We start from the raw sequence: 10,065 nt of genomic DNA, 5'->3' as shown, positions 1-10,065 counted from the left end.
AATCTGGGAGCAGAAGTAGGAAACCAGATTAGGTATAAACCTTCAGAGTATGTGTTGGAGCTGTTGTTACATTTGTGTTGGTGTAATCTGAAACTATAAATATGAAACCGCTGCTCTTATTTTTATCTCTTAGAATATATTGAGATGAAATCTTTTTATACACAAAGATTTATTTCTTCATGCTTCTCATATGCAAAAACTCAGAATTTTCAGTTTCTTGCAAACTTATTATATTGCGTGTATTATATGTGCTTCAAAGAAGCACATCCAGTGAATGAAACACAAACCTGTTAACCATTTTAGGGAATACAGGTTCATAAACATTTGAAAAAATCTTCAAATTAAAAGGAAAAACAAAAATACAACTGCTTGAATGTGTACATATCTTGACCTGTCTAATTAAGAATTTCCATAGTATTGTGGTGGTTAAAATTGGTTTGATACTGTTTACATTCGTCTTTGCAGTATATATGGTTATTTAAAATCTTTATCTAACCGGCTTAACAGGTGACCAGAAATGTGTTGCCTTCACAATTACTTGTGCCTTTGTTAGGACCAAAAAAGGGGCTGGAATCCTACTCCGTTCTTACATTTGTTTTAACAGCATGTGTGGTCTAGTTTGTAGTTTAGATTGGAACAGAGTTCAAAAAAAAGCAGAAGTCCAGCAAAGCATTGTGCAATATTTCCATGTTTACTGTACTGGATGCATTGGGTAAATACCCTCAATGATACTTACTATTTCATATATAAATAATGATCTCCTATTCTAGAAGGATGCTACTCAATTTTTAAGTAAATATTATAAATGGAAAAGGCAAATTGAAAAAAAGAGACACTGAATTAAACATATATTTAAGGCAAGTTTATGTATGCAGTTAACCCTTATAGCACTGTATTTGCAGGACCCAGGTCATTAATATTCCAAAATTACTAGCAATATCCTGTCTCCAACTCCTCCAAACGGGCTCACTCCACTTTCTCTATGTCTGTCCCATTCCTGTAATAAGAGACAACTGTCTTCTCTCTTTTTTTATTCTTTGCTTCCACAGCACCTCAAAGATTGAAGCACAGTAGATTACTTACAGACAGATTCATTCCAAATCCACAAATCCAGGCCACTTCACACTTCCCTTTCTCTGCTGGTTCTGTAATACTTCACCTATGACCAAGGTTGTGATGGTAATATTCTCACTTACTTTCTGGAAGAGCTGAGGCTGAGACTGCATCGATGCAAACATTTAATCCATGTGTCAGGTAACTATTTGACTCATTCCAACCTTTCAAATCCAACTATCTGTACATAAAAGATCAGAGAAATAGAGATTTTGCCCTTTCAGGAACTGGAGACAGCAATGTGCCAAGCCAGAATGCCTAAAAGAATCTATGCGTAGCTGGGATGGAGGTTCCCTGTTTCAGGGCTCACAGAATCACAGAATCTCTAGGTTGGAAGAGACCTCAAGATCATCGAGTCCAACCTCTAACCTAACACTAACAGTCCCCACTAAACCATATCCCTAAGTTCTACATCTAAACGTCTTTTGAAGACTTCCAGGGATGGTGACTCCACCACCTCCCTGGGCAGCCCGTTCCAGTGCCTAACAACGCTTTCAGTAAAGAAGTTCTTCCTAACATCTAACCTAAAACTCCCCTGGCGTAACTTTAGCCCATTCCCCCTCATCCTGTCACCAGGCACATGGGAGAACAGGCCTGCTCCAATACTAACCAGGAAATTAGAAGCCTCCAAGAAGCAGAAAAGGTTAATGTGCTGAGTATGCATGTGACTGCAAAGCAAACCTTGCAGCATGACAATACCATCAAATAACGTGGCTTTTGTCCTGACTAACAGTATCCCAATCTTCTATCCTGCATACCTGTCAGCTCATTCCCAGGCTGTCTTCTAGCAGGCAAACAGGGAACACCTCCACAGATAGCACATGCCAGAGTCCACACTACACAGACCCCTCACAGCCCTCCAATGCTACATCAGGGTACTTTGCTCTCCCAGACATTCCCAAATTGTGGCCAATGGCATGCAACACATAAGCTCAAGAACCTTGCTATAAACAAATCATTGGCATGCACTGAGTGGAAGAAGGCTGTACAGTACCACAGTGTCAAAAACAGCCCCAGGCTGACTGGCATGCAAGTGGACATGGCCAACACGATCAATCCTAGACTGCAAATATATCAGCAAATTTTAAATTATTGGCCTGAAGGACATGTGTTGGATGCCCTAAATAATGTTCACTGGACAAACATAACCTTAAAAATTTAGTCAGTATCTGACTGATCCTACAGTATGAACTACTGTAGTCTCACAAGTTATAAGCTTCAAAAAACTGGGGTGACTGTCAATCAGGACAATTATTTATTGTTGTCCCACCTCATTATTTTTCTTTCTGACTAAAGGAAGAGAGAGGAGTGATGATTATATTGGAAATCCATGCACATGCTAGTCAATGAATGACTGTTTGGATAGATTTCATACCTAATTTAGATGGCCAGCTCTGGATACCAATCTCCCAGGTAGTCCCATACAGTCAATTAAAAGCTAAGTTTCTCCAGATGTGGAGCAAGAGCCTCATTCAGGTGCCTTCACTTGTCCTTTCTTCTCCACTGAAGCAGACATTGTTTCGGAAAGCATTGTATTCCTTTCCCCCTGCAGCCTGTGCTGGGAATCTGTTAAGTCACAAGGTTTTTCTTTTGTAACTTTAGAGTGCAAAAGTTATCATTTATGGGTCTCCAAGGGTATATCAAATCCAAGAATTCAGCAGTATGTGCATATTCACTCGCCTGCACAGACTACAGTGAGTGACACCTTACTGGCCCATTTCTGCTGGATGAACGTTGGTATAGGAGCAGGACTCTTAACCTCCTGCCATGACCCCTGTGCGCTGCAATGCCAAGACTGAGAGAACTACTGACGGAGTTCGGTAAGAGGCTACCTTTCACTGACAGGCGAATCATCTGCTAGTACAGTACTTAATCAATTCGTTGAGAGGAAAGGGTGCTCTCTCGATATGGATCTCCATCAGGCACATACCGAGATATTACTAGATGCACAAACTGAAATCTTTATCAACTAATTAATTCACAGGACTCCTGCCAGACATTTGTAATAGCTGTTGTAAATCTTTTCATATCTAGAAAAGGCAGTATAATCAAATTAATGTTCTTAGAAATCATTTGAGATTAATTAACTAAATATAATTTACATCAATGTGAGCTGCTAAATTTTAGGGTCAACAACTTTTGTGCCTGTCTGATTTTCATACTTAGTTTCTAAACACTCTTGATATAGAATAGGTCAGAGAAAACGTTTTATTTTATTTTATTTTATTTAATATAAGAATGAAAAATTATGAGTTGGAAATATAATCCATTCGAAAAGGGCTTGAAATAGAATAGGGGGAAAGACATCAGGCTTAAACAAACAAACAAACAAACAAAATCCATGTTTTTAATATATCCATATTAGATACCTGATGGCTTTTCTAGCTGCCATGGTGATCCTTCATGATGGAAGACTGGCACCTGTAATAATTGAGAGAGGGTATAAAGTGCAAAACTAAATGTTTGGTGGGAAAGGATGGCAAGCAGAAAACAGCAAATTGTATTTGACATAGCAAACATATTTTACATAGGAAATATATTTTCCTATGTGGTGCTTTGTGAAAAAGAGCAAGAGTCGCCTTCCTGTTTACTTTTAGAGACACTCTGAAAACGGAAAAGCTGAATTTGACAAAACTATTTCTGAATATTCAGAAAACCTGCATCCAAGAAGAGAGGCCAGACGGTTATTTCCATAGGTTTAGTACCACAGAGGACAGGACTTCCTTCCTCCAACACAGCACTGAGCCCTGAAGCTCTTACCCCAAATGGCAGTTACAGGTAGGGACAGAATCCAAATGCTTATTAAATAAGCAGACAGACTAGCGTGTATTTAAAACATGTTAATTAATTTATTGACAAAGGATGTATAGACCTGAATGGGATCGTTTAGGATCATAGTCTAGGTGGCCACGAAGTGTGAGAAGCAGAGCGCCCAGCTACTTCACGGCAGCAATTTTGCCATTTGATGACACCACAGACAGTAAATCCCAAACTTTATCTGGGAGGCGTGTGGGACCCCTCTGCCTGCAAACCTGTCGGGGCTTCTCGCCTTGCCCTGCCTCTGCTCAGCGGGCGCAGCGCAGCGCAGCGCAGCGCGCACCCACCCCGGCTCTGCGCGCTCCAGGGAGCTCGTCCGCGCTGTCGGGAGCGCGCAGGGACCCTCCTCCCGCTCGGGCAGCCTCTCCCCAGCCACGCCAGGATGCTCGCCCGCAGCGAAGGCTCCTCTGCTCCCCCTCCTGGGAGGTCCCAAGCGCAGCCACCGCCGGGGCGCAGCGCAGCCGAGCTGGATGGGTTTTGCAGATGAAGGCAGGAGCTGGGAGGGGGCAGAGCTCAGCCCCCAGCTGTCCGCAGAGGGCAGCCCCGCTGGGACGGGCAGGCGGCTGTTCCCGCTGTGCTGCGCTGGGGAAGCTCAGAAGGCCCCTGTCCCACGCCGAGGTGCAATCCTGCCCCGTTGCAAGCCTCTCTCACGCCGTCTGCACGCCTGGAACAAATGTGCCCCCTTCCCTCCAGCACCATACCCGGCACCAGCGTGGACTGGGTGCTCTCGCAGCCTGGCAGTGCTGCAGTGCTTCACGCAGCACAGGTAATCTTCACCTGACCCGCACGAACCTACCTGCCTTCCACTAGCAGTGGACTGCCAGCAGTGAGCAGGACACGCACGATGCAGTGTCGAGAGCACGGGGTATGCCGCACCATCTAAACGGCATCTGACATTTTTAATAACACAATTAAACAAGAATTAAAATAAACAGCAGCAAAACAGTGGGATGTTGCTCTGGAAGTAGCTTTAATGAATTTGAAAACAAGCAAGCACTTTTTTTTTTTTTTTTTCCACCAGAAGAGGCAAAACTGTATTGAAGAAGAAGCACTAGCAGCGTGTAAAAGTGATCACAATGGAGCAAATGCTTGTGAATGCCTCCCAACCCATCAATCACGCTGCCTCCCAGCCCCACCACACCACTACCCCACCTTCCACGCGCTCCCAGACAGACATCCATCCACACGGCACAGCAACCCAAGATCCCCGAGTTTCTGGAAAATAGATTTAGCCCTAATTTTTGTGACAGATGGAGTTGATAGTCTCAGGATGAAAAAAGCGCCAGTTTTGACAGGCAGCAGATACCGATGCCCCTTGTGGTCGGAGCCGACGTTGCTCTGGAATTAAGGTAGCACTACAGAGAAAGGCAACGGGCAAATGCACCAGTACTTATTTTGTTATGCTCCTCTCGTTGTGCCTTAATATGTATACTTTCGTGTCTACTTCCTTAAAAACAAAGCAAAGGGAGCGTAAAAGGTGGGCAAGGCGTCAGCAGGGTAGCTTTCTTTCAATGAAAACACATCTCATACTCCTAACTAGCAGATTTCAAACTTTTTTTATTTTTTTTTGTCCTATCACAAATGACCAAAGCACTACACTGAGATCCACCGTATTTCGGTCACGGGCGCCTTCGTCGCTCGGCACCCCGCACCACGCACACCAAATCTCGGCAGGGAGCTGAGCTGAACGTGCCTACAGCCGGCGGGGGTGCGTGAGGTGGGGAGGGAGCCGCAGTACTGAAGGCACGGCAGCAGCAGTACTTACATGGTTGCAGCACACCGCTAGCAGAGGCAGCTTTGCTCTCCCGCCGCGTACTAACGCACCGAAAGCAGGAGATCCGATCCCTGCCCGGACTGCAGCAAGAACAAAGTCGGTCTCACCCCTAGCCGGGTCCTGCTCTGCCCTCACGTGTATCAGGGGGAAGTTTGGGTGCACACAGCGCCCGGGCTAAAGACTCATTTTTTCCTTTTTTTTTTTTTTTTTTGTCTTTTTCCTGCTCTTGTGAGCAGCGGGTCGAGCATTATCCCCGCCCGAGCCGCCCGCAGACCCAGGCCGCCGCCGCGGTGCGGTGCTCCGGGGAGAGCCCCGGGAGACACCGGGCAGAGGGACCGGGCAGGGACCGGGAGAGCCCCGGGAGAGCCCCGCCGCGGCCGATCCGCGCCGCCTTAACGGGAGGAGGGGCTCCTCGGGGGGCTGTCACTCTCCTTAAGCCTTTCCTTTCAAGCTTTGAATGTGAGCTGCCCTCCAGCCCCCCTCTCTCCTTCCCTCCCTCCAGTAGATCGTAAAGAGAGGAGGGAAGAGAAAAAAAAAAAAGGGGGAAAAAAAAAGTTTCAACAACAGGCTGGACCAATGGCAAGTCGCAAAGCTGGGAAAGGGGGCCGAGCGAAGGGAGAAAAAAGTGGAGAAAAGGAGAAAGAGAGCGAGAGAGCGCAGGCTGGGGGGATGTGTAAAAGAAGAAGCGTTGCTAATTTTTTTTGTTTGTTTGCTTTTCCATGCATGCATAATGAGGCCTAATCAGAGCACGTTGCTGCTGCTCGGAGGGCACTTTTGTATTTAAAGCCTTGCAGCGAAAAAAAGATCCACAGACGGATCCGCAGCGCGGCTCGCGGGGCTTGTTGACAACAGAAGCAGCATCAGTCGCCCAGAGAGAAAGAGACCCCGAAGCCTGCCTCCCTCCCCCGTGCTGTCTAACGGGGAGAGACATTTCTTCTCCCGGCCACCCGAGAGCGCGACCCGCGCCGAGCGAGAGCCAGCGAGCGGCGCCGGGACCGTGAATGGGATCGGAGCGGCTGGCATGTGCAGCGATGCTGCGAGCGGAGAGATAGAGGCTCCCGAGGAGGCGGCGGCGGCAGCAGCGGCCGGGCACTTATTTCGTGCAAAAAAAAAGAGGAGGAAAAAGAGAGAGCGAGGCAGAGCCAGGGAGGCACGGCGCCGCACGAGGAGCGGGGCGGCAGCACCATGAGCAAGCCCGGCGCGTCCTGCAAGACCCCGAGCGCAGCCCGGAGCCGCTGCCCGCCGCGCCCCCGCCGGCGCTGAGTGCCCGCCGCGCCCCCCGCCCGTCGCCCAGCCGGGAGCAGCGGCTGGGGGGGCTCGGGCCGGCCCCGGGGCCGCTTCCAGCCGCGGGGGCTGCAGAGGGCCCGCCGGCCGCGCGGATGGATTGATGCGAGGAGGGGACCTCATGCGCACGGTCGGCAGGAGCTTCGCAAACTTTCCCACCGGCGGCAGCTCCTTCTCCTCCTCCTCCTCCTCCTCCTCCTCTTCCTCGTCCTCCTCCTCCTCCCGCTCCTTCCCCTCCACCACCACCTCCTCCTCCTCCTCCTCCTCCTCCTCCTCCTCCTCGCCTACCAGCGCCTCTCCCCCGCGACCCCGCGGCCGCCGCCCGCGATGCTGGCCCGGCACGGCGGCGGCGGGGGGCTGTGCTGGCCGCGGCCGGCCGCCTGGCTGTGCGTGGCGGCGGCGCTGGGCGCCGTGTGGCCGCCGCGGGGCTCGCTGGTGCAGGGCCGGCGGCTGATCTGCTGGCAGGCGGTGCTGCAGTGTCAGGGGGAGCCCGAGTGCAGCTACGCCTACAACCAGTACGCCGAGGCGTGCGCCCCGGTGCTGCTGCAGCAGCCGCCGCCGCAGCCGCCGCCGCAGCCCCCGCCGGCTGCGGGCGCCGGGGACGTGCCGCTGGGCGCCGCGGGCTCGGCCGCCTCCCGGCGGCGCTGCCCCAGCCACTGCATCGCGGCCCTCATCCAGCTCAACCACACCCGGCGCGGCCCGGCGCTGGAGGACTGCGACTGCGCGCAGGACGAGAACTGCCGCGCCACCAAGCGAGCCATCGAGCCCTGCCTGCCCCGCACCAGCTCCGCCGGCGGCGCGGGGGGCGGCGGGGGCGGCCCCGGGGGTGGCCCCGGCCCCGGCCCCGTCGGCGGCGGCGGGGTGATGGGCTGCACCGAGGCGCGGCGGCGCTGCGACTGGGACAGCCGCTGCAGCCAGGCGCTGAACCGCTACATGACCTACTGCGGGAAGCTGTTCAACGGGCTGCGCTGCACCGCCGAGTGCCGCGCCGTCATCGAGGACATGCTGGCCGTGCCCAAGGCCGTGCTGCTCAACGACTGCGTCTGCGACGGGCTGGAGCGGCCCATCTGCGAGTCGGTCAAGGAGAACATGGCCCGCCTCTGCTTCGGCGCCGACAGCGGCAGCAACGGCGCCGGCAGCAGCGGCGGCTCGGACGGCGGCCTGGAGGAGTACTACGACGAGGACTACGAGGAGGAGCCGAGCCAGAAGGGGAGGGACGAGGCGGAGGACAATGCGGGCGCCGAGCCCGGCTTCCCCATGCAGGCGGACAGCGCCGGGCGGGCCGCCGCCGCCGGGGCCCTGCTGGCCTCCATCTTGCTGCGGCTGCTGGCCGGCCTCTAGCCGGCACCGCGCCCCGAGCCGAGCCCCGTGCCTCCTTCCCTTCCCTTCCCTTCCCTTCCCTTCCCTTCCCTTCCCTTCCCTTCCCTTCCCTTCCCTTCCCTTCCCTTCCCTTCCCTTCCCTTCCCTTCCCTTCCCTTCCCTTCCCTTCCCTTCCCTTCCCTTCCCTTCCCTTCCCTTCCCTTCCCTTCCCTTCCCTTCCCTTCCCTTCCCTTCCCTTCCCCTTTTTCCCTTCCCTTTTCCCTTTCCCGTGCCTCCCCACCCGGCTGTGCACTGTGCAATGCGGCCCGGCCCGGCCCGGCAGCGGGGGGAAGGACTGCGGGCCTTGAGCAGCAGTGGGGGCGTGCTGGTCGTTGTGGTGACTTTTCCTTTTTTTTTTTTTTTAAAAAAAAAAAAAGCATTTTGACATGAAGGTTAGAAAGAGGTGAGCTACCCACACTCGCTGCCAAAGCCGTTGCCGTGCTGGTTAAACAACTTGATTAGCATTCACCGAGTATCGCTGCTCGCGGTGCGGGGATGCCCGAGAGAGGGTTACGCTGCATCTGCCGCTAATTGAGTGTAAGGAGATAACAGCCCGAGTAAGTCCGGTGGTTTACAGCACTCCCTCTTGCACACACGTCTTCCTTGTAACAAAAGCTTGCCAGCAACCGTCTCTTCCTCTTTAACCTAGCGCTATACAAAAATGATTTTTTTTTTTTCCTCAGAGTTGTTGGCTATACTGAACAATGCAACTTTTGTTTTAAAAGAGCTCTGCACTGCCATCTTTGAAAGACACTTTTAAACTCAAGAACATGTATGTACAAATATCCTGAAAAGTTATATTGCCTCTTGTCATATCAGGGTGCTGACCTCTGGTAAATCTTATATAAAAAAAAAAAATGTATTTAAAACTGGGATTTGTTACCAGTCGCTCTTCTTTGTATATACAATTTTATAAATTGTATGCCATGGGGATAATTTATTTAAAAAAAAATAAAAAAGTTTTAAATCCACATCCTATTTGCCAGGTAATTACATTTGCTATTATTTTCTGGAAAGGTACAGATTTCTTTTTATGTTTAAAGGGATACCAGCAACAAAGATTCACTGAAGTATTCTGTAGAACATCAAATGTACAGTGTATTTTATAGATTTGAAGTTAACTTTCTTATTTGGAGAGACTTTATGAACACTGTAGAATTGTATAAACGCATTTCCAAGCTGCCTTAAAACTTTGTATTTTTTATAGAAGGCATAAAAAAAGGCCTATGTTTTAAATATGTACGGCTTTTTGTATTTTCTAAACGTGTAAATTAGTAAAGAAAGAGCTTTAAATAATGGATGTGGTGAAATTGTTTTCCAGGGACACTTGAACTCTCGGCACCCGAGGTTGGATGGGGGGGCGGGAGCGAGCCGCAGAATAACAAACCAAAAACAATCAAACAAACAAGAATCTCTGTCTGCCTGTAATACGTTACATAGATGTAAATTACTGCTATTCTCACGTTAATGAATAATTACATGCGAGAAGTAAATACAGCTTTGAAAATACTACTTTAAAAGAGTGGTTGATTTTATAATGCGTTGGCATGGCAACGTGCCGGTACTGGAAGAGAGCGAAGCAATTCAAGGACGCTGCTCCTGCCCTGTACGTAGGATTAGTTCCCCGTGCACCACGCTTTCTCCACGAAGTGGAGGCCTGTTGCTCTTGCTGACACGCTCCAGGATGCTCCTAGCCGCACAAACCAGCGGACGGTGGG

At 50.6% G+C, this 10,065-nt stretch overlaps 1 protein-coding gene across 1 annotated transcript; it reads left to right on the top strand.

Moving 5' to 3' along the window:
- The first annotated feature begins 5,330 nt into the window (after positions 1 to 5,330).
- On the top strand, positions 5,331 to 9,859 carry GAS1 (growth arrest specific 1). The gene has a single exon (XM_038170525.2). The coding sequence runs from the start codon at positions 7,316 to 7,318 to the stop codon at positions 8,327 to 8,329; it is 1,014 nt and encodes a 337-aa protein (XP_038026453.1). The 5' UTR covers positions 5,331 to 7,315; the 3' UTR covers positions 8,330 to 9,859.
- Positions 9,860 to 10,065: the final 206 nt, after the last annotated feature.

This window comes from Anas platyrhynchos, chromosome Z (genome assembly GCF_047663525.1).
Source record: "Anas platyrhynchos isolate ZD024472 breed Pekin duck chromosome Z, IASCAAS_PekinDuck_T2T, whole genome shotgun sequence".
Classification (NCBI taxonomy): domain Eukaryota; kingdom Metazoa; phylum Chordata; class Aves; order Anseriformes; family Anatidae; genus Anas; species Anas platyrhynchos.
Note: the sequence above shows the minus strand (reverse complement) of the source record. Positions and strands in the feature narration are given on the sequence as shown.